At 41.2% G+C, this 23,973-nt stretch overlaps 6 protein-coding genes across 6 annotated transcripts; 3 read left to right on the top strand and 3 right to left on the bottom strand.

The window, feature by feature from the left end:
• Nucleotides 1-1,070: 1,070 nt before the first annotated feature.
• On the top strand, nucleotides 1,071-1,934 carry MELLADRAFT_108889 (uncharacterized protein; the record flags this gene model as incomplete). The annotated part of the gene is made up of 3 exons (XM_007412688.1): nucleotides 1,071-1,160; nucleotides 1,234-1,410; nucleotides 1,485-1,934. The coding sequence occupies 3 exons, from the start codon at nucleotides 1,071-1,073 to the stop codon at nucleotides 1,932-1,934; spliced, it is 717 nt and encodes a 238-aa protein (XP_007412750.1).
• Nucleotides 1,935-4,706: 2,772 nt separating this feature from the next.
• On the bottom strand, nucleotides 4,707-5,623 carry MELLADRAFT_72482 (uncharacterized protein; the record flags this gene model as incomplete). Its single annotated transcript, XM_007412700.1, has 3 exons — nucleotides 4,707-4,925; nucleotides 5,006-5,287; nucleotides 5,385-5,623. The coding sequence occupies 3 exons, from the start codon at nucleotides 5,592-5,594 to the stop codon at nucleotides 4,788-4,790; spliced, it is 630 nt and encodes a 209-aa protein (XP_007412762.1).
• A 3,135-nt stretch (nucleotides 5,624-8,758) lies between these two features.
• MELLADRAFT_108891 (uncharacterized protein) lies at nucleotides 8,759-9,458 on the top strand (the record flags this gene model as incomplete). The annotated part of the gene is made up of 5 exons (XM_007412689.1): nucleotides 8,759-8,803; nucleotides 8,843-8,939; nucleotides 9,016-9,120; nucleotides 9,210-9,322; nucleotides 9,366-9,458. 5 exons carry the CDS (start codon nucleotides 8,759-8,761, stop codon nucleotides 9,456-9,458), a joined length of 453 nt encoding a protein of 150 aa, XP_007412751.1.
• A 1,306-nt stretch (nucleotides 9,459-10,764) lies between these two features.
• MELLADRAFT_123832 (uncharacterized protein) lies at nucleotides 10,765-11,489 on the top strand (the record flags this gene model as incomplete). The annotated part of the gene is made up of 5 exons (XM_007412690.1): nucleotides 10,765-10,897; nucleotides 10,962-11,027; nucleotides 11,105-11,212; nucleotides 11,321-11,383; nucleotides 11,464-11,489. 5 exons carry the CDS (start codon nucleotides 10,765-10,767, stop codon nucleotides 11,487-11,489), a joined length of 396 nt encoding a protein of 131 aa, XP_007412752.1.
• A 4,224-nt stretch (nucleotides 11,490-15,713) lies between these two features.
• MELLADRAFT_65256 (uncharacterized protein) lies at nucleotides 15,714-17,796 on the bottom strand (the record flags this gene model as incomplete). The annotated part of the gene is made up of 4 exons (XM_007412699.1): nucleotides 15,714-15,730; nucleotides 15,802-15,970; nucleotides 17,144-17,305; nucleotides 17,368-17,796. The coding sequence occupies 4 exons, from the start codon at nucleotides 17,794-17,796 to the stop codon at nucleotides 15,714-15,716; spliced, it is 777 nt and encodes a 258-aa protein (XP_007412761.1).
• A 2,727-nt stretch (nucleotides 17,797-20,523) lies between these two features.
• MELLADRAFT_56796 (uncharacterized protein) lies at nucleotides 20,524-21,359 on the bottom strand (the record flags this gene model as incomplete). Its single annotated transcript, XM_007412698.1, has 2 exons — nucleotides 20,524-20,571; nucleotides 20,647-21,359. A coding segment is annotated over one exon (434 nt), but the record flags the coding sequence as incomplete, so codon positions are not given.
• Nucleotides 21,360-23,973: the final 2,614 nt, after the last annotated feature.

The following is a 23,973-nucleotide window of genomic DNA, read 5'->3' on the forward strand; positions in this document are numbered from 1 at the left end:
TGTGGAGAGTTATTGTAGGCTTTGAGAATTTCTTCACAGGAAGAACCTCGACAATCTACTTCTACAAGACAAGAATCTTGGTCTACTGGTACAACAACTTGTATACTACTACTTCTGCTAATCCGGTGGCTATATATGTCAAAGAAGGGAATCAGGATGATGACTCGGCTAAGTATTTGGATTGCATCCTGGTCGGTGGAGCGAAAAGAAAATGGTAAAAGTGATGATATGACCATCACCGGGGTTGAGAAATATTAATTGATGAAATGGAGTTGGTTATCTTACTTTGTCAACTTCAAGGTTTTGTAAACACGCTGTTAGGCCATTAAAAGATATAAAGATGTTAATAGATTTTACACCATTTTCTTGAGATTCGATGATAAGTTTGAACTTCACTTCCATGGTGTTTGTCAAAGCAAAACCATTGAACAGCCCTTTCCTTTCGCATTGGCAGAGCAAACCTCCAAGTGTTGTGTATTTTTGAACAAGGCACCGAGCAAAGTTCAAATCGTTTATCGATTTCCAAAATCGCGTTCGGGATGCATCATTGGGGCATCTTTGATCTTAGGATTGTGATCAAATTATTGCATGATTCCAATTCATAAGGGACGGCAAGCAATCTGCATCCAATATGACAATAATCAGGAACATGAGCACATTTTAAGATTTTGAAGCGACCATGAACTTTTCGTGAGGATTTGAGGGTATAAAAAAGGTCCTTTGTTGGTCGAATCGGTTCCTTTTTTCCTCTTCCTCAGCACATTTATTGCCATGAACCTTCACATCGAATTTCTTGATTTTATATCATCATTCATTCTCATTTATCAATCTATCGCATTCAACACATTTCTTCAGCAGATCTATTGCCTGTAACCTCCATCTCACACTTCTTGATATCTTGGTATATCAATTTCCAACAATTTACCCAGCAATCTATCCCATCACCTTTCAGCATCAGTTTCTTGTTTTGATTATTGAGTTCAAGTCACCAATACACTCTCCATTCGACTTCAACTCTATCTTCTTCTTTCAAGTTTTTCTCCTAACCTCAACTTTTCCACTTCAACATCATGAGCTGCTCCAACGCTTTCCCCACCGCTTTTCTTAACTCAGTGTATGGTCCACATGTTTCTCGTAAACGTACCATTGCTCATATCGATGTAAGTGATCCTTCTGTCTCAACGCCTAAATCCCACACTGACGTTTTTCATCTCTTCATTCCTTTAATTCTAGAACTCGGTTTGCGTTTCCGATCTGGCCCCTGTAGCTCACATCAAGCGTGCCCGAATTGTACGACCTCAACCTCAAGGGTTTATATATACCAGCACAGGAGTGACTACAAGTTCCCAAGATTTCGCTTACGTCGGTAGTGGCAGCGAGGTGATCCGAAGATCCTACCCAAACATGAACGTGTGTGACCCATCTCTGGGTGATTTTATCCTTAGCCTATTTGAACCGAATCTAATGTATTTCGCTCGACTTAGTTCTTGATCACAAACCATCAGGAAACCACACGACATGAAGATTTCGAGGCATTCAAGTTGCAATTGGCATTGGAGTTATTGATGGGACCTGCACCTCCTAGCTTAATGAGCGGAAATCAAACCAGTCCCAGTACATCGACTTCTTCACTTCCTTCATCACTGAACCCATCTCCAACGGTGCCATTTAGGCAGACGACATCATATCCTCATCGACCTCCTAACCCAGCAATAGAGAGGAGAAGACCGATGCCCCTGTCATTCGTAAATGTGCCGAATGAAGATCCTCACCAGTTTGAAAGGTCACAGATGATTGAAGCAAAGGGAAAAGAAGGGGTTTCACAGAGTTCAAGTCTTAAGTCGGTAGAAGAAAAAGATGAAGATAAAAAAATACTGAATGATCTTCAGAATTTATTTCCATCTTATCAATATCCTCCGCCACTCTCATGGTAGTTTTTTTTCTTTTTCTTCTGATACTTTGAGTCCATGTTTGTTGAAGTTCTAAGTACAAAGATATATGAGTGTTTCAATTCTTTATTCGGCATTTCTCTTGAATAACTTTTTCTCTCTTTCTTTTCCTTATCTTTTCCTTCTCAATTTACTCTATATTGTGCTTCTTTTTTATGTGCTCAGTAGATGTATGAGAAAGTTTTGATTCTGGTTTTCCATTGTAGATAGTCTTAATATTCTAGTATTATCAGTTTTTCATTTGTAAACACAGGATATTACATTAAGATATCCCTCATGAATGTTGATGTGAAGTTGACTTATTGCCCCGAAAACCATATCAAAAGGCCGCTATCTCTTCAATCTTGGACTTAACCACCCAAGCCTGTCGAGCTATTGAAACCCCTTTCTTCATTTACTTGAACTACTCATTACCTGAAGGGAATCATCTGACGTGTACAGAACACGGTGAAATCTTTGGATCATTTTTACTCTTGAGAGCGTGGTGTGCTCTCTGAAATCTCATCCTGCGTGTTCAGGTCAACCTGCTGTCATTGACATATGACAATTTACCCCATTTCTGAGACAAGGGCAGCTACTTGTTATCAGTTGTTTAAATAGGTGTTGGATTTTGACACACACTTTGAGGCATGGGGCTGGGCAAGTGCAGAAATTTGAGGCTTGCCACTATTGTTGTCAATTTTGGCAACCAAGGGTTGAAACTTGATGTCAGCCCCATAAGAATTTGGCAATAGGCACCACCACTGCAATGCAAAACCAGGGCCCTCTGGCTAATTTTGGAAATAGCCCCAATTTGGGGCTGGCAACTGTGTATACTCTCACACTCTGGAGAAAGATGTAATCAAGAGAAAGAAAATCAGTGGTTTGACAAATAATAATGTGCATAGTGCATTGACACTTTAAAGGTTAGGGGGCTTTGGGGATCTTTGGCAAACTGTTGTGTTCAAATCACAACAAGGTCAAAGAAGCTCAGAAGTGCCAAACACAAGCACAGGAACAAAAATATGCACCTTGGTGTGCATCCCTGCCTGCAAGATGTACCAAAAGTGTAGAGAATATGATCTCAACTATCCTTGAATTGAATCAATTCTTGTTGATCAATTTGTATTCTTCAAGATACCTCAAGATACCTTCAAAGTATGTTCAAGTTGTGTTGATTTCATACTTCACTGGTCTTTTATGCAATTCTTGCATCAGCTTTGAGAGCTCAAGAAAAGCTGCTTGGAATTGTTGCATTACATCTATTCATACAAGAAACTGCACTGTATTTAACCAGGACGGTTGTAAAAGGTGTTTGAGTTGAAGGAGTGTTGATAAGTAAGTCAGACCATCTATTTCATCAGAGCATTAAGCCTCTAATCCAATTCCTGATTATCAAGCAAAGAATCAGTGTCTCATCATATGTCAATTCATTTGTCAGATGGCATTGAACTCCAAGAAATTCAAAGGCCTTCACCAATTCAGGATTGATGATTTTATATTGATCCCAACAACATTGATCTTCAAGGAAGATAGTATGTTTGAAGTTGGGTATGTCCTCCAGTGCATCTGCAGCTCCACCAATAACAGCCCCTTCCCACGTTTTTTTTGGTCTCCTCAAAGCTTGTAGCTACTGTTCTAAGATTCTTTAACCTCAGCACCTTCAACCAAGAAAGACCCGGTAGACATTCAGCAAGTTCATGAATCCCAACCACTCTCAAGCTTGGATATTACAAACCTGGAACATTCGCCAAAAGTTGATCACTAAGTGATATTGTGAATATACCTTCTAATGTATCTTTTTCAGGCTTCAAAAATCCACACGAACCTTTTATCTCTTCAACACAGAAAGTTCAACTATATTTAAGGTCTTTTTGAATGCTTGACCAATTTCAGGAACCTACTCTTGTTTGCTTGTGAACTCCACAAGGTCTCAGTCAGCCACAAGTACATTTTCACACATGCTCCATTGGGTCTAGCAAGTTGTTGGGACGCAGAAGGCGGTGAAGTAGAAAGAAGCTGTGATAAAACAAGCATTTGTCTAGAGAGAGACGCAATCCGAGGTTTTTTTTTGGTCTATCAGTCATTGTACTCATGAAGTTAGTAAGTGGTTCTGACCAGGAAGTCAAAATTACAAAATGAATGAATGCAGTGGAATTCATCCTCAATTCAACATTTTGCCCGCGCATACATATCTCAACTTCCAAGTCATTTTCTGAAAATAATTAACAATTGCATATACTCATGATACTGGCAACGAATAAAGCTTGAAGTGCCTTGAATTGAGCAAGACTGAATAAAAGGTTTAAAACAAAAATCATGGTTAAATGGAATACAATTGCATCATACAATTTACAATCTCAACACATGAATCAATTAAAGTACATTTCACTAAGATCACAATCTATACTACTCAGCTAACTCTAGCCTTCAATGCGAGTTGATATACTAGTTACATCTGCGGATTTTATCAGTCCACTTACAAATGTATCATTCCGAGTTGACGGGATAGATTGAGCCTCATCGCCACTCTAGATCAGGCGACTTTCTTTGACCTTGTGCTGGAAACCGCTATCTCAAATATCGAGCTGTTATCTATGGCTTGCGAATACATTTCGCGGTAGTAGCTAGAGGAATTTGATCGAGTTCTTTGGAGGCCAAGAAAATGAGGTGGATCACAAATACTGAAGATGTTGATCTCATCATCGGATGGAGGGTTTGCTTTATTGATTTCGCAAGCTGGGTCCTCGTATCGAAAGCAGACGTAGCTGAGGATTTGATCTGATAGTTGAGGATATGATGGCATCTCAGATTAGAGCTTGAAGTGGAGCTGTTCGAAACGATATTCATCCAGCAGAACTAAGTTTTCGTCTTCTTCCTTGATTCAGTATTTGCAGAAGGTGGAAGTGAAATATGAGATTGGATTAAAGAATGTGCTACTGATTCTTGCTCAGAGGTGATAGCTGATTCCTGATCCCGATTACGTGATTCAAGAGCCTAGAAAATAAGAAGAATGCAGTCCGATTCTTGAATTTTCGAAATTTAAACGATATGATCAAACTTTCAAGAATACTAACCCTTAGGTATGATCCACTACTCTTTGAAAACACCCGTTCAGCATCTCCTACGACTTCAGTGTGTGGGTTGAGTAAGGATGAAGTTCCAAAAGCAGCAGTTGTAGTTCTTTTACGTCGAGTTGAATGATGATCGACTGATGATATTCCATTAGCGCCTATTGTGACAGACGGCGGAGCTTTAACGTAAGCTTCGTATCCTTTAACGATATTACCGAATGAGTTCGCCGTTGGATGAGTCAGATAAGCCGTCTCATCAGCGTAAAGTGTTGCTTCTAATGAAGCCTTGAAGGTTTCAAAAGTGAAAAGGATAAAGAAAGTGTCAGGTTTCGAATATGAGTCTGAGATTGATTATAAAAGCGCGTTCAGATTGACAACTTACAAGTTCTTTGTCCAACTTTCGTTTCTTCAAAAGGGTTTGAGTCAATTCCTTTTTAGCTGTTTCTAATCTTTGTCTTAGTTCAGGATCCTCAATGACATGATTTGATATCTGAGTATTTTGATTTGATTGATTGGATTCTTGTTGTTCCAAGTTTGATTGATATTGGATGGAATGTGCTGTTATAGGTTGAACGAGATTACTTGAAGCCATCGATGGTTTTAGTCAAGTTGAACTTGAGCGGAAAGGTTTCGATCAACTCTTCGAGAATTAAATCTCCAATAGCCTTTCACAGCTTCCTTGCCTTTCACAGCTCCATCACTTGTCACGTGAGAAATCGAGCTTGTGATATACAACAGATTCACAAGTTCGAGTCATGTCGATGCCTCAAGACAAATGTGGACTTCAGGTTGTCTCACAACGAATCAGTATAAGTAGTTGACATAATCCCCAGCGGCAGGTAAGTACTTGAAGAATTCTCTTGCACATAACCGAATCGCACGGCTTCAGAAAAGAACCGAATGGAATCTCAAACCCGCTGAGGATGAAGTAAAAGAAGAGTGTATACGAAAAACATCTGTTTCTACATGGAATCTGATAAGAGGAAAGTAGATAGATTTTAATAATCAAAAAGATCTGATCATACTTACTACACTGATTTTAAGCTTGCTATAAAGAGCAAGAGAAAAAGATCATCTATGTTGGCCCGCATCAGGGGTAGAGAAAGGAAGTGTTAGGAGAGAAATTTCAAGATCAAAGCATTTGAAAGATTCCAGAGCATCAGTAAATATGCGATTTTTGAACTGCTTGTGATATCAGTAAAAACTTACAGTCAGTTGACATATCCTTTGTCTTGATATTGATCCGGGCCTTGATCTGGAGGTTCCTCAGGAGGGATGTGGAAAAAACATCCTTATCAAGTTGATGATCAATGTTTGAACCTTGTAAACTTGTATGGTTAACTAGAAAAAAAAGAGGTATGAGTCATATGAATGAGGCCACCCAACAACGATATCTGCAAGGTTGGATGTCACATGAGGTGGTATGAAATGCATATCCTATGTCCTTGCCCTCCAAGGCGCGATCATCAATGTCCATCCTTCTCCTGTGGGCTTCGAAAGATCTTTGAAAGAAAAGTTTGAGAAATTCGTTCAAAGACAAAAATGTGTCCACACGAAATGAGATACTCAAGATCTCGTGGCGGTGAGGGTTGATTGATGCACCTTGCCCTTGGACATCTCCCATTCAGACCCAAGAGGGGAATATCCAACATTCATCGTGAGAACACCAGGGGGTAAACTTACGGCAAGAAAACGGTTTTCGAAGCCGTTTTCCTGCCGTCACGGATTTGAACTATTCGTGTCGTTTCTGAGACGATTTCAGATGGGACCGCACGAACGCGGTTCCCATCACCGTTTTTGGCGGTGCGAGCAAACTGCCTCGGTGACCCCTGAACACGGTCCCTGGAACGTTCCGAGGGTACGTCGTAGATTTGCCAAAAGAAAATCAGGCAGTGGGACTTGAACACAGGCTCAAAAACGAGAAAAGGCTTGGTCGTGGCCACAGAGCGTTTCACCGCTACACCATACAGACCACACTGTGAGTCCACCTTGTGTCATATCAGTATGCTTTCGAATCATCAACCGAGTCATTCCTCAATAACAAGGCTTATCAGCTATCGTTGGCACAACCGGTAACGATGCTTGCCATGTGATTCTCCGAGGCTCAACCGATGGACACGTGTATTCGGCTCAGCATGTAGAGTCATGTAGCGCACAACTTTCAAAAGCTGGCCTACGACCATCAGTGATGATCGATTGCTCGCATGGTAACTCACAAAAACAAATTGCAAGTTAAGTCGTCGTTGCTGAAGGTAGTTCGACACCGATTGCAATCGGTATCAAAAAAACTGCTTCACCACCACCTCAGGAGCCGTTCTCAAACGGTTGCTGACATGCAGCTCGTTCCAGAAGCGGTGGTGGAACGGTGTCCGAATCGGTTTCGGCGAAACCGGTTCCACACCTTCCTGGGCGGTTCAGGTGACGAAACCTTTGAAATCGTCACAGGAACCGGCCGAGGCCGAGGACCATTACCCCCTGGTGAATCTGAACTCCCTCTCACGTCTGAGTCGCCCATTTTGACACACTTTGAGCCATTTTTAGCAGTTCGGAGATGTCCAATATCCAGCTTTCAAGAGTTGCTTAAATTAGTCCTTATGTGAAGCCATGACACGCCTCGACGGGAATCTCGTAAATCAAATTCAGCATCATCTGGATCGTGGAGATTTTGAATCAGACAAAGCAATCCAGGAGGATAGGCCGCATCTACTGAATAGTGGCAATTCTCGCTCTCATCCACTAATTTTCTCAATGTTCACATACACCAAGATGCGCTCAAAAGCTTAGGGCCCGTTCGGTCCCTTTTCAGATATTATCTGACCTGAAAGCCAAATTTCGATTTGCCCCTATCTCGAGGGGCACATCGAGATTTTGGTATCTCAGGGATGAAAACTACCGAACAGCAATCTGAAAAAGGTCAACAGGTGTCTGTTGACCCCTTCAAGATCATATTGCTGTTCGGTAACAACAATCTCCAAGCTGCATCTTTGCTCTCTATCTCATCCAAACCTCTAAAATGGTCATCCATGACCTTCATCGTTCTCTCGCTTCAACAAAACCTCATCGTAGGGAACTCGTGCAACGAGTGTGATAATAACACAAGTAATAATATCAATTAATTGTTTGTTTGGAGACACATACATGATCCAGGCTGTGGAATAGAGGGGTATCAAGAACATGAATAAAGAAAAAAAGAATAGGAAAACAAGAGGAAAAAAGCGGAAACAAACAAAACAAACGGAAACGAACAAAACAAAACAAATAAAGAAAAGAAAAGAAAAAGAGACAAAAGAAACAAAAAAGAAAAAACAAGGAGAGAAATGGTTGAATAAGTCGCCAGGTCATGACAAAGCTGAGCAAAGGATTGAAAGCTATCAAGAGGCGACATGAAAAGGGTATGTGTTGATAATGAGATGTGGAGAGAGAAGTGGATGATCAACGACGATGAGGGAGGGGCAGATAGAGATAGAGGGCCGAGATACAGCCTCAAGGCTCTATCTCTATCTGGTCAAATATCTTGATCTTGTTGATCAGATATTGACCCCAAATACTGGAACCGAACATCAATCTGGTTTTCACTTTTTGGTCGAGATTGGACCGAGATACTATCTGACAGTATGTAACACTTTTGGTGTGAAATTTCATCAGATAGTATCTGATCAGCGGGACCGAACGGGCCCTTATATCAAGGTGGTTTTCATGTGTATGATTATCTCAGTATCTGTTTTGAAAAGAGCGGCTTCAGCCGAGACATTCTCGATGCTATGCAACTACGCGTTTGACGGGGGCTCAGCAGGCGATCCAGTATGTTAGTCATTTTTATCACATTTTGGTTTCATCTAGGTCAGCTCAAGTGGTATTTGCTTTGAAACAGCTTGTTCGCAGGTCCGCAAGGAAGGAGATTATTACAATCGATATTGTAAAGCTGACACATGCACAGGTAAAGTTGCTCACGTTCCTCTCCATTTACAAGCACGCATCATGAATGACACTTCATTCATATGTGAATATCACAGTCGTAGGGAGTAAAGAGACAATGGTCCAAATGCCTTGTGGGAAGATCAAACGACATTGCGCGAAGTACTATCCTTCCGCCGACCCGCAGAAGCATAATATTTACAGTGAGTAAACATTTCCTTTCCAATCCTTGAAGCCATTGATAATTTTCTCACACAACTTCATCTTATGTTTTTACCATGTGTATGTTCAGTTTGTTTTGACAACTATGATCGCCAAGAGTTCAAATGTCCCCACGCCATTGGCGCATGGCCATACCTGGGTAAGGCACATTTTTCTGTTATTACGGAGAAGTTTGCACAACGAGTTATTGATCTCATCAGTATTTGTCTTTGATTCAATTCAATAGGGTGTTCAACATGTTGCGAAAAAGAAGATTACAACAAGTGCAAGTAATCACCTTTTGATTTACGGACTTGAGTGTACTGGGAATTTGGAATAAGAATTATAGGGTGTCAATGAAGTCGAATAAAAGCATACAAATGATGACTGATGTCATATATGTCGGAGATGAAATGGACCTTTTACGAGCTATGCGTACAGAATCCACCTGGAATAAAGCTTGAAGCGTCTTGAATTGCACAAGAATTGATGATAGATCTTTTAAAGATAAGCATGATGAACTTTAAATCTTTCCATATGCATATATAGTAATTTGAAACAAATCTCAATAAAATCTATATACTATGCTACTTGGCTAATTCTGGCCCTCAATGAGCTCTCATAGGCTCTCATCAACTGATTGCTTCTGAGATTCTGATGTCTTCGTTTATAAACAAATGATCTCCAATTAATTCGACAAATCGACCCTCATCACCGCTTCAGATCAGATGATTTTGATTTGGGTCCAACCGGAGACTACTATCTTGGACGTCGATTGGTCCTCTATAGCTGGCAAAGGTATTGCCAGGCAGGAGTGACAGGAATGCTATTGAGTACGTTCAAATGTGAACATAGGAGACATATCACAATTCTGGGCATCTTGAGATGAACCTCAAATGAAGTGCTTTGTTTCAATGACAGCACAAGTGGATTTATGGCATTATGTCAAACTCAAAATGCAACGGAATATCAGAAAATAATTTGAAGTAAAACTATTTGAAGTATGGACCAGGTTCTTTTAGTAGTCTTCCTTGAGGCAGTTTTTTTGGATGGTTGAAGTGAAACATGTGGATCCTTTATTTCTGGAGCATGGATGGATCTTCTTTAGCTTAACGAGAGTCAAGACACAGCCGTGCGTAGAGATCTTTGTCAAGCTAAGCCTTCTGTGGTGGGTACATATGAAATAGTTAATCAATTGCTTGGTCGGTTTGGTACCCAATAGCTCAGCTGATAAAGCACATGTTCAGATGATTGTAAAAGAGTTGTCTGATGGTTCTTCAGAGGTACGGGAAGCATACTAAAAATTGAGGGGATGGTAGAATTTAGAAGGAGATTATATGGCGTTGATGTTGCCCGGTGATGTTGCATTGCCGGTGTTGGATAATATTTTAAGAGCCTTTGAAGGCCTTTGATCAATAGAACTAAACTCATGGGTTTATTTCAGTTCTCAGATATTCTTATCCTTCAGCCACCTCACAATACCACCCAACATACCTATAAACAAAGGAGGTAGAGTTGAAGACTGTTGAAGAGATGTGTCGGCCACTGGCTGTGCGACCACCAAAGTGCATTAGACCACGTAAATAGACCACAACGGTCCAATTCCAATTTCAGAAGTAACTTCCCCACATGTTCCCGTGGTCCCCATGTACAACACGATGTCTTTCAAAACCCACCTCAATATATTTGTGATGTACATCACACTGTCATTCCTTATGGAAATCAACTCGGTCAGCGGCCTAGACTGTCCCGCTGGATTCAATAAGGGGGACCCAGCCGGTGAATCCTTTTTGATATAGACTGTCGTTGTCATCTGTTCTGATCCTTTCTACTTTTCACACAGCTTGTGCGCAGACTATTGCAGGGTATGGAACCTACAATTGTCCATATGCGCGATGTGGCCATGCTGGTGAAGTCCTCCAAAACCTCTTTATTTCACACTCATGATATTTACAACAATTTCTTCTGTGGATGTGATCACCAAAGGACATAAGTGGATATGGATGTACAATTGTGTGCTTTATGGTTCCGATCAGACCGGAGTAAGTAACCAACAATGCGAGGAGTATAATTATCTCAGTGACGGTATTTTCAGTCAGTAGATGATTCTCTACCTTTTCATTCTTCATACTTCAATTGATCAACACCTTTGCTGAAATCAACTCCATGAATCTGAACTTTTTTTGATCAACATTTGTTTAGCTTGTTGGAACCATCACAGTATCCTTTATACGTGCCCCCATAAGGTGACTGACACATCAATATGTAGGCCAACTTTTTGTGATTTTGAAGAAGCTCAGAAAATGTGCCATTGATGTCATCCGTCTTTGCTTTTGACTCGGTAGCTTGTGAAGGTTGCAGCTTAAACTAAGGGCCTCGCGCGGCCACAGGTTTATCACTATTAGTATTATTGCAAGTCATTGATGTAAACCCTTGATCTTTTGAGACATCCAATATGATAAAAGAGCCTTTTGATGTCTTGGTGATCCAATTTCATAACAAGTCTTACGTGTTACTCCAAAGGACTAAACAAGACATTGGTGATTTTTTTATTGTTGAATAAGAAGTGTACCAAATTTGTACATTTTCTGGTTGTCAGAAGTCCAAGTCATATTGAAGTTTATTGATACTTCTGCACCGCCTTCCAAAGCTATTGTAACTCCATGAAATTATGCCCATGCAAAAGTGTTCCAAGAATTTTATCAGAATATGGAAAATTGGAGGAAAAATATAACAATTTGTGTTTTTACTTTTTGTAAAATTGATGAACTTGCATCCTATATTCAGACAGAAATTGACATACAAGAAATTGACATACAATATGCCAAATCTCTGCACCACAATTAGTTTGAGAATGATTTTTGGTGCTCTCAGTTCAACCTCAGCATGAGCCCCGCTCGCTCGGGAGCGGGGACCGGCGAAAATCCACCCCAAGCACTTTTTGGAAATGCATCCCGGCTTCCAAGCCGACCCCTCCCCGTCGGGGATCTTCATGTACATCTTCAGACCGTCCCCCGCCACCGAAAATTGGGGGCCTACCGAAATATCGGTTCCCCGTCGGTTCCCCGTCGAGTGTTAGTCGGTAGAGCTTGCTAGATCAAAAAAATTCATAAATCTGCTTCACGAGCAAGTTCCGGCTGATATTCTACTGTTTCGTACAGGTATTTCATTGTATTTGATTCCTTATACTGATGTATGAGTTGTTACGAGGCCTTCCTCACCTTTCATTTCTCCCTATCTGCCCTCGATTCTACAGCTCTCTGCTATAGCTCGGTTCCCCGATAAAAACCGGGGATCCTCATACTCTTGCCCGGTCCCCGCTCCGTCGGAGTCGGTACGGTGCCGGGGGGCTGAGATACCTATCCCGAGGCACCGTACCGACGGTACGGAAGCCGGAGATCCCCGAGCCCGCGGGAAACGGGGCTCATGCTGAGTTCAACCGCATTCAAACTCATCTTCACCTGATTGACTTGAAATTTGTGGGTAGTCAGTCATAAACTTGGCTTGCAGTAGAAAGTTGTGAAGACTTTCAATGAAACCAAATCAAATACATGAGGTTGTTGTATTTACATTCAGCTTGAGAATATTGTTGGTACAAGCATGGCATTTTTGTGCTATGCATAATATGAGACATTTACGGGATACAAAGTAGAAAGCCGGGCATGTGCCCGGGCACGCCTGCAGCTTTGAATCCCCGGTCACTCAAATTCAGACACCTTTGCTAACTCCAAAGCTTCGATTTCGCTCAGCACCAATTCCATGCCTCGGTTCACGCAGAAGCAAGACCTCAGACGCTCGATTCAAGTCGAACGCCACTCAAGAAAATCCCTGCGGCACAACAACCTACCCCTCCTTGCTACTTTTGGAGTCGATACAGCAGCTGTCCAGTTCCTATTCCGGATGCTTCACGCGCTGAAGCTCTTTTGCCAAGGTGTCACCAACAATGATCAAACTGATCAAAAGAAGGCCTCTCTTATCACTCTGGTCAGTCTTCTTGAGTTGCTACCCGCCTTGGATCGCAACTACAACCTCCTTTGATTGGGATATCGTCTTTGAGAACAGGCCTCCTCTGAGCTTGAGGTCCTAGACAAAGCACTCAGCATCTTAAATAACAAACGGTATGTTTTGAACAGGATCTCTCGTGGCCGCCAGGAACTGCGAAATGCTTGGTTCTCTCAAGTTCTGTTGGAAGGTGGTGATGGTTTCATCAAGCTGGTATGTGATAAATCGTTCAAAATAAGTTATATTTCATGCTACTAATCCTGGTTTTTGGAAGGTCCGAATGTCCAAATCAGCTTTCAACAACCTCATCGATTTGATAGAGGACAATCCGGTCTTTCATAATAACTCAAACATGAAGCAAGCTCCTGTTTGGTGGCAGGCAAAGGTGGCACTTGCAAACTTGGGAACAGCTGGTAATGGTGGAGACCATTTTCATCTGGCACAAATGTTCAACTGCTCAGGTTTGTTTCTCTATCTCAGTTTGATTTTTAGGAACTAATATTTGGTTTTGATATTGAACGTTCTAGAAGGTAGTGTCCAAAATTGGACAAACCTTTTCATCCTGGCTGTACTTGATTTGAAAGGCACATACATGCGGTGGCCCACTCCTGAAGAACTTTCAGCTCTTAAAAATCAAACACGCTCAATGTCATATTTCAAAGATTGTGTCGGATTTGTAGATGGTACTTACACTCCCCTGGCAACAGCCCCGCGTGCTACACCTGAAGATTATTGGACACGTAAAAATTTTTACGCTTACCACCCCCTTCGGTAACGCATATGTAACATGTGCGACCAAATATGCACCACCAAAAATGCGCAGTGATATTTGGTGGCACATGTGACCCAAGATTTTCATTCGGTAAACCCGAGTGCAACAAAAGGTGCACACGTATTTTTGCATATATATGCAAAAATTGTGCATATTTGTGAAAACGACTTTTTTGTCATTTTTGCTTTTGATATATGCAACTTTGCGACTCTCTATCGCTCTCGTTTCTCACCTCATCAACGCCTGATCGCATCGAAAAGCTGCGAAATAAGCGAAAAATTGCGCTGCGGATACAAAACCTCATTGCATAAATTCATTGCGCTTCGTTGAGAGCGCAATCCCGGTCAAAAACATGTCATTTCGTTGCGGAGGATCTCAACAAAGCGCAGTGAAGTTTTTTCTTTTGCAACACAAATAAATTGTGAAAATGGCTTCCAAAAAGCCGGGACAAGACCTTTGATTTCAAACCAACAAATCAGACGGAGGGGATAGATACAGAGCAAAATGAGGTGTTTAAAACACACACAAACACTGAAAGGCTTTTTGACGTAATGAAAAATGTATCTAAAAGGTTCTCTTGCCCTTCTTTTGCCTTCCCATGATCTTCTACGCAATGCGCATGGCCTCTCCATAGTCTCCCGGAGGCATAAAGCGCTTTTTCAACCACTCGCATAGTCCTACAGCGCGCTCGATGGTTTGTGAGGCCAAACCACCTCGATCAGCTGTAATCACATCGGCAGCAGCACTGAAAGTGCGCTCACAGGCACATGAAGTACCTACACAGCAGAGGTAGTCACGTGCTAGTAAGGCCAAATTTGGGAAATGCTGAGCATGACACTGGCCAGGCAAAAATCAAGTCAGGATAAGAGAATATCAAATGAATGGAGCAATTGATTGAAAATGACTTACTGCCCACCAATGCAATATGTCTTGATTGTCATCGCACATATATTTTCCCAAAAGGTAAGCTTGAAGTTCCGCGTCTCCAGGTTGTTCTGGGGCATTTTGCGAAGCAAAGATGTTTCGCTCCTTGAATATGTTTTGAGGTGTTGCTTCAGATGATTCCGCTTCAGCTACCTTGGATGTGGTGTCGGGTGGGTTATCCTCAAGTAACTCTTCATACGCGTTTGTCAATACATCGTGTGCCGACTTGCTGCGATCAGGATATAAGGTTTCAAAGAACTTGCCGCGAAATTTCGGATTCAGCATGGTCGCCAGAATGATTGCGTGACAGTGAAGGGCTTCTTCTTGATAATTTTGAAGTCGAGAAATCATGATGCCGATCCTGGCCAGTTTTTGGTAAGGAGTCTTGGATTTGATAGCCTTGAGTGCCCTGATAGTGGTGGTATATTGGAACAATACTGATCCAGCGTTGGGAGCATCACCCTCCATGCATTTGGTAGAGGAATGGAAGATCTGAATTGATCGATCAATGACATCAAGTATCAATAAGGGAAAAACTGATTTCAGATGAAAATGAAACTACCCACAATTAGCACATTTTTAAGCGCCTCAACCATCTTCCAGTCCTCTGGAGAGATACATATACCATCAAAGTTGTTGTCCCTGTCCTTGTTCAACATGCGATTGACAATCTACAACAAAGATGGTCAGTTACATCCAAAGTTTCCAATTTAACATGTTTCACATACCTTCTTGGCCTTCAGCAAACGCTCCAACATATCCAAGAAAATGTTCCAGCGCTGACCGTGGGCTGCAATTAAGCCTGGTCCAGTGTATGATTCTTCTTTTGCAATGGCACGGAAAAGTTGCATCATTGGTCCGTTCCTTGTAATAGTTTTGTTCACTTTTGAACACTGTTCAAACAAAGTTGTGAGCTGCGAAACAAATGCAAGTATATCAAAGGAGATTAAACTTGCCTTGTGGATTGCTTTTGAGAACAAGTCACCTGAAACAATCTCGGTGGCTTCAATTTTGTCAGCCAAATCATTGTCGTTGACATCGGATTCACTATCTCCGACACATGGATCCGGGTTATCTTTGGATGGTGGTTCTTCAAGGTCTTCATCGCCATCTTCAACTACATCATCACCATTGTTCAAGACAATTGTCGGAGGCTTGTTGTTTTTGGGTAGATCGGGTAACAGTAGACAAAGTTTGCGTCCTCTTGGCGCGGTTGGCTTAGAGGCTCCGGATTGAACTTTGAGACTTGCAAGACCATCCTTCACAGTCAATGCGAGCTTGTGAGCATAGCATCGGATCTGATGACGGCTGGAATCCCAGTAAACTGCATCTTCCGCTGAAAGAAACATATCCTGGAGTTCATTAGCAGTAAGGGTATTTGTGCCCCCGGAGTTGGTGGTTTGAGCAACCACGTGGGTATCAAAAAACCAAGCAAGATACAAGGTTAGTTTTGAAAACTAAAGATCAGCCATTAAATAAAAATGCTTATCTTTTTGTGAAGCCCATGCCTGATGAGAAAACGACCAACCGGGCGAGCGAGGAGAGCGCCATAATGGTTCCAAGCAACCAACTTGAGAGTCAAATGGTGAACGTGGAACTTCCAGTTCTTGTCAATGTACAACACAGACACACCGATGAAAGCTTGGCAACCACGCTTGGTTGTCCATACGTCGTGGATCAAGCAAAATTTTCCGGGTAGGTTCTACATAAAAAAAATCAGATCAGATGATGATTGAATGATACAACGGAGAAGAAAAACTAAACTCACCTTTAATTTTTGAATTATGTCATTATGCATACCTTCGTAGATCTTCATTGCTTCTCTTGCTGCCCAAGCTGGAGTGTACAAAACAGCTGACGGATTGGCAAAGTGGAATGCTGCAATGAGCAACGGATCAGCCATGCGATTCCAAGGTAGTGCTTGTCTGACTAGCCAGAGGACAAGCATGCAGTTCAGCAACCGTACGGTGAGCTTCGGTATCTCCAGGAAAGCATAAAGAAGTGTCGTCTTTGGTCCTTCAGCATCTTTTTTGGCGGCTTCAACTTTCTGTTGATAAGATGGAGGTAGTTTAACACCAGCTGATATGGCTTTGTCTTGAGATTGACAGTGTTTACGGCCTACTGCACCATCTCGGTGACCTTGTAGGTCGAAGTGATTGGTTTCCCCATCCTGATAGGACTTACCACACCACAAACATGGGTACAACTGCTTCTCGGTGTCTTCAGGCTGAGACAAAGGAGAGATCAAGAGAGTGAGATAGAGTGAAATAGAAAGAAAAGAAATGTCAGTAAACAGTGATCTAAAATGAATCTCAAAGGTCACTTACATGTGCAGGATCGAATTTAGGATCATCATAGTAATCAAAAAGCTTGTCGGGCTCTTCAGTTTGCTCAGCTTTTCCAGGTTGATTATTTTTGGGGTTGGGAACCATCTCAATGTCGGAATCATTATCAACCATTTTAGCAAGTGCCTTTGGGACTTTTGAACGCTGAACAAATGAAGAAAAGTTACCAAACATGAATCAGAGGTAAGAAAAACATCAATAAACACCTTTTTTTGGCTTTTTGCCCGAGCCTTTCCCTTCTTGTTTTTTGAAACCTTGCCTTTCTTCTTTTTTTGCTTGCCCCCAGATCGCGATACCGTGGACTCGGCCGAAGAAGATTCTTTGTCTGATGAAATCTCGGCTTTGTCACTTGTAGGGTCGTCATGAAGTATCTTGATGGGACTTTGGCGAAGAGGAGAAGGTACAGCCAGACGCGAGTCCCGTGGCTGGGCAACAAAGCCTGGGGCCGTTTGAGTTGCTTGTGGGCTACGCGGACGGAGGGTACGGCTTCCAGAAGGTGAAGGGGGATGTAGCAATGATGAGGATGATTTGGCGCCGGCGGCTGATTCTTTTGCAGCCTTCTCAGCTTCAGCGCGGGCTTGGTTTGCAGCCTTGAGGGCTGCAGCAGCGGCCGCACCTGGTTTATAGCAAGCCATGACAGGAAAAGATGATAAGGAAGTGGAAAATCATAAAAAGTAAGGTGATGGATTTTTGACAAACAGTCAAGCAGTGCTTTTTCAAAACAAGAGAATTTTTTTGGTCAAAATGTGAGTGTATCTTGACCCCTTGCTGATAGTGTCTCAGCAGTCTGCTGTAAAGACAAGCACATGGATACAACAGGGGTAATAGACTAACCACACTACTGGTGCTCCATCCTCACGAGAAACAAACTAAACTCTTTTCTTTTTAACTACGCTATCTTAGTCTGACTTGGCAATGCATGGTTTTTCTGTGCTTGTGAAACTCTGAGTGTGAAGAAATCAACTACTGTTTATGTATGTACTTTACCATCCCAATACAGTGCGCAATGCCCTGTTTTTTGCCATTTTGTTGTGAATATCCGCAATGACCTCACTGCATAATACCATTGCGTTGCGGTGTACCGCAACATGTAATATGGTCATTGTAAGTGCGCTGCTACGCAGTGCAGCACACTAAAATTCGCAAAAAATTTCGCTGGTGGTTAGGCGTTGACCTCATCATGGTAAGTTTTTTCTTACTTGTCTCTTTTCCTCTTTTTTTCCATCTTCTTTCCCTCAACACTCAATACCCACCCTCTGCCTCACTAATCTTTTCGATTTTTTCACTCATCCTGTCTTTCTAACATTTCTCCCTTTTGGTCACTCTTCACACTGATTCCAACTTGACTCTCTTTGATCGCCTCGCTTTACCTATTTTCACTCAATCTCAACATTATCAACTTGGCACAACCCTCATGCATCTAAATCAAAAATTCAATTAATCAAAACCAAATCATAATCGATTGAAACCAAAACCATATCCTTCACATTGCAATATCATTCATTTGATTTGGAATCTTTCAATTTGAGAAATTATTAATTTATATCAAGATCAAGTCATATTCAATCAAAAGCAAATCAAAATCATATTATTATGGGGACAAAACCAGGCGCTGATTTAAGACACTGATGTCATCATATCATTTTACCACTTTGAATCATTTCAGATACAAAAAGGATTTGGGAATTTTATCCTTTACATGATTTGTATGGTCAAATTAATTTATACTTGTATTCTTCGAATCGGTTTGTTGTTTACATAGTCTTTGATTTTTTCAATTCAAGATTCTCATTTATCCACAGAGATCTTATCTTCTCTCTCTTGCATTGGGATTTCCTTGAAAGGTTTGTTTGTTGAATTGCTTTTTGGATCCGATAGAAAGTTGAATATTAATGACACTGTCACCCTCAAAGGAAGATGAGCAAGACAAAGGGGAGATGAGAAGAATCGAGTTATTTGTACTCGATTCACTCAAAGATAGCAAATTATCACGTTGAATGGCTCCAAGGTCATTTCTACCGAATGGCAAACAAGGGTAAACTTGTCAATGATTGTAAAATGCAACCTTTGAACACTTTACCGAACGTCTTCACATGAAGAAGAATATACATACACACACGATGAGAAAATTTCTCACCGTGATACAAAAGTCACATATGTAACTTTATGCAACTTTTGTTACCGAAGGGGGTGTACAACGTCATGCTTGTATGCAATATTCATTGTTGAGTGACTTATTACGAGTTGGGCTGGTGTGGCAGTGTTCATGATCAAAGGGTATTCCGGTCTTCACAAGTGAGTAGATCAATTCTTTAAATTGTTAATCTGTTTTTATTAACTTTTACCTATTTTGTTGTCTATTCAGTTGTTTAAAAATCCAGACGATTATTTCGATCGAGGAGAATGTCTCCTAGCCAACCCAGCTTACACAGTTTCAGATGTAGTTATACCCTGTCTAAAGCGCTGCGTGGGTCACAGTCTTTGGCCTGAAGAAGAGGCCTTTAACAAGGCTATCAGTGCTTTGTGAGTGATAATCGAGCATTGTAATGGGATGTTGAAGGGGCAATTTCAATCTTTGAAAGAGCTTAGATTGGTAATTAGAGACGCTGTGACTGCCTTGCATGCTAATCAGTGGATTGAGGTCTGTTTGATAATACATAACTTTCTCATTTCTATCAAGGAGTCGTGGTCAGATGTATTAGGAAATATCAGTGAGGCTCTGGAATATGATTCACGGGTTCGACGTGGCCCTGCAGATGCAACTACTTTTGAAGATGATCATATTTTGAGAAGGGATTGTGATACTCGGAGAAGGGATTGATTATTTGCATATTTCATAGCTTCAAGACCTGCATTTTAAAAAGATTCTTACAGTTCAATCCCCATGCGTGTCAAATCATTGTTTTCAAAGGTTTCTTCTATTTGTCAATTGTTGTCTTGTCTACCTTTAACTTTCCTACTTTCTTTTGAAGTTTGTTTTATCTCTCAAATAGTATAAATGTGAACAAATTTCAAAGAATATGTATTGGATTCAACAAAAAAACATTTGAGATTTACTTAACAAAAGTGAGAATTGGTATCTCAAGTCTTCTAAGCACACAGAAGTTTTTTCAAAAAGCACATGAGAACAACTTAGAATAAAGGATGGTGAAATTATCTATCTTACAACCAAAGAGACATTTTGATTACATCCTTTAATTGATTTGGTCAAGACTTCGATTACATCCTTTAATTGATTTGGTCAAGACTTCGATTACATCCTTTAATTGATTTGGTCAAGACTTCGATTATATCCTTTAATTGATTTGGTCAAGACAACATGTTTAAGGTCTACAAAAGTGATAGCAATAATCTAAACTGGAAATAAACAACAATCAGGACTTTTACAGTGGAATTATGAATTTAGCAATCTGTCTGAAGAAAGATTTGGAAAAAAAAGTCAGAATGATATGCATCAATATGAAAATTAATTACAAGAAACTCACCCGGTGATCATTCACTTGAACTGGCAGTTGATTGCATCATAGCTTGCGCTTGTTGAGCTGCGAGCATTGCATCTTGGAGGCTGAGATTGTGATCTTTCATCAAAGAGCTGATCAATTGAGCGTTTTTAGCTACTTGTTGATGTTCTAATTCCGCTTTCATTTGTTGCATCTCCAGCAAATGCTTCTCCTTCTTTGAATCTAAATCAAATTTGGCACTACTTAAGTTGAGATTGGCTAAATCAAGTTCTATTTTAGATTTTTTTTTGACTTCTTCCGGAGTAAAGATGGTTTGAGTCGGTTGTTGTCCATAAATTGAGGTACCCATTTTTTCCGCGACTTTGGCCAACCTTTCCATGCTTTGACCATGCTTGGCAAAAGCAGTGTGTTCAATCGATTCCGTCAATTTGACGGCTTGAGCAGACGAAGAATCAAAGTTGTGGTCTTCAAATAGACCCTGGATCGACGAAGCCGAACCAGAAGTTCGGCCACGCTTGCTGAAGGATGATTGACTCAGTGGGTCCCAGGGTGTTTGGGATCTTGAGCGTTTGAGTGATGAGGAAGAACATTGAGCTTGAGGTTGGACAGAAGCTGAATCTCGAGTGCTTTGCGGTGTTGGCGTAAACGGCACTTGACTTTCTTCAATCAGCTCATTGTTATCATTCAAGAGGTTTCTGAAATCGTCCATAGTCGGATCCTCTGAATCATCTTCATTTAATTCAATCGGCAAAGAATCTTTGATGGCTGTGGGTTCCATTCCATTGTGGTTTTCTTCATGCACTAGATTCGAGTTCACCGAATGTTCTCTTGCATTGTGGCGCTGGGTTTGAACTCCAATTTCGGCGTCTTCAGTCGTCGCAGGTAAACCACGCGCCACAGCTAGTCTGACATTAGCATGTCGTTTCTCACAGACAGGCTCGAGTTCAAAATAATATTTGCACTTCTTCAAGATAGGTGCTAGGAAGGATCTGAGATGAGAAATGAGAAACAGATATGAAGCAAACAATGCAAAAATAAAGTATGATTGCTTACTAAGTGCCGTCTTCTTTATTTTCAGCCAGTCAGGATCTTTGTCAGCCCAACCGTTTGCAGTTTTAACTTCCTGTGCTGTCTTCAAACTCCCGGCACCAGTCTTGTTACGTTCTCCATCAGCTTTTTTGCCAAGCTTCCTCTAATCGGCCAATCTGTAGATCAAAATATTGAGAATTAGACTTGAAAAAATATAACATATGAACGTACCTTTTTGCAGATAGTATTCGCATCTCGCCAAGTTATTCCATTTGCAATCATGTATTGTTCAATCTCTTCAGCCACAGTTCTCTTTTCTGATTTGTTGTCTTTAAATCTACTAAAATTGGATTCATCTGTAAGCCATTCGATCAATAAATACATTGAAGTTTTTCCCTGTCCGTTATCATCGCTATCCCAATGAGTTGTTGTCTTATTGCCTTTGTCATCTTCGTCTTCAGAGCTTCCATTGTCGTTTTTTGGATTTTTGGAGTTTTTTGATTGTCGTTGACGGGGTTTAGCCTTTGACTTACGAGGCGAGCAAGGTTTTGCTTGAGCTCCTTTTGATTTACGAGGCATCTTTTGTTTTGTCGTTTTACTTTTATTGGTTGAACCGCCTGATTGAGCTAGTTGAATTGCTCCAGTGAGGACTTGGCTGAGCGTCGAAGGATCCAATTGTAGTTGAGTAGGAATGGGATCCGGTTCGGAAGATGGAACAAGGGAGTGGATGGTATCTGAGTTTAAGTCTTGAGAGGACGACATGACTATAAAATTTAATTTAGGTAATATGGTGTTCTTTGACTGCGTGGTTTGAGGGGATGGAAAGGGGTGTGCGGTTTCTGGGCGGAGAACTGGGCAAAAAACTGGGTGTCGACCTGGGAGTTTTTGTTTGCCCAGATTTCTGGATGATTCTGGAAATCTGGACTTCTGGGCACGTGCCCGGCTTTCTACTTTGTATCCTGTAATTGAGGTAAGCCCATAGAGTCAATTTGTCATTAGAAGATATTTAAATTGTTTGAGTGCTATTCAAACATGGATCTATTGTATTTGGAGCATGGAATGTTGAGATGATGAATTGAAAAAGTTGTCTGATGTGATTTCCAATGTATACATACAATCTTCCAACATTTGGTGTACGGCATATTGAGGTGCGGTGGCCCTGGGGCAAAACCACTGCCACTCCTTTCTGTAACCCATGATTTTGTGTTTGATGTTTTGTGATTTGTACAAATTTTCAATCTGTATGTGAAAGACCAATACAGACTACAGTTATGACAATCAACAATAAACACATATTAATTGATTTCAAGCACATATTGATGATCAATACTAATCTATTGATGATTGATAACAATCACCTTTGCTTTACAATTGGAGGTGATGCCAACAGTTTTTATTCTTGCTGGCAATGTTTAATAGCAAGTTCTTTTTGAATTACAAGCTAAAACATTTGGTCATTTGGAACATCCAAACCATTTAATTCTAAATAGCAGTGGATCAAATTAAACCACTGTCTAATCAGGACTTCTGGGTGCTATTTAGGGGGTACACAAATAAAACCCAGACTTTGAGAAACACAAGCGTGCAAGGGCTAGCTAGCCAGGGATTATGATCCCTCCTGATGTGCGGCTTATCTTGCTTCCACATTTTTATTAAAAATAAAGAACTCTTCTGAATCATAATAAACCCATTCATCCAGTCAAGAGCAACTGTCTTCCTGGGAGCAGGACACTGCTGGAAGGAATCTTCTATCCTTCCAGTAAGGTGCTAGGTTTCTATGCAAAATTGCTGCTCTTGCTCTTAGCAATCCTGTGCCAGCCCACACCACAGCATTTAACATACCTTAGATCCAAGACTTAGCTCTCTATACTCAAGGTGCCACCCGGCGACAGATATCCGTTGGTGCATCTGTCGGATACGGATGTCAAATAGGGGCTTGGAGCTATCCGGTGGCCGGATAATCCGGCCAGTCCGGTTGTTGGATGGAGGAGCAGAAAAAACAGTGTTCTGCCGGATATCCGGCGGTTATTTCATCATTTGGCAGGCTTGGTTTCTTAGGATGTAGATGACAAAAGAATAGAAAAAAGGAGGGGGGGATGAGAAAATAAATACTATTCTTCTTCACCCTCAAGGTCAATAACAGCAGGAAGTTTCAAAGGTCCGAAGATTGTTTGCCAATCTTTTACACATAAAAGAGTCTTAACATGTAGACTTGAGAGGTTACTACGCTGAGGCCCCAAGATTCTTTTGGTCTGGTTGAATTGCCCCTCTGACGGGCAGCTAGTTGCCGGGATTGCCAGAAACTCCATTGCCATGTTAGCC

Source organism: Melampsora larici-populina (assembly GCF_000204055.1).
Source record: "Melampsora larici-populina 98AG31 unplaced genomic scaffold MELLAscaffold_32, whole genome shotgun sequence".
NCBI lineage: Eukaryota > Fungi > Basidiomycota > Pucciniomycetes > Pucciniales > Melampsoraceae > Melampsora > Melampsora laricis-populina.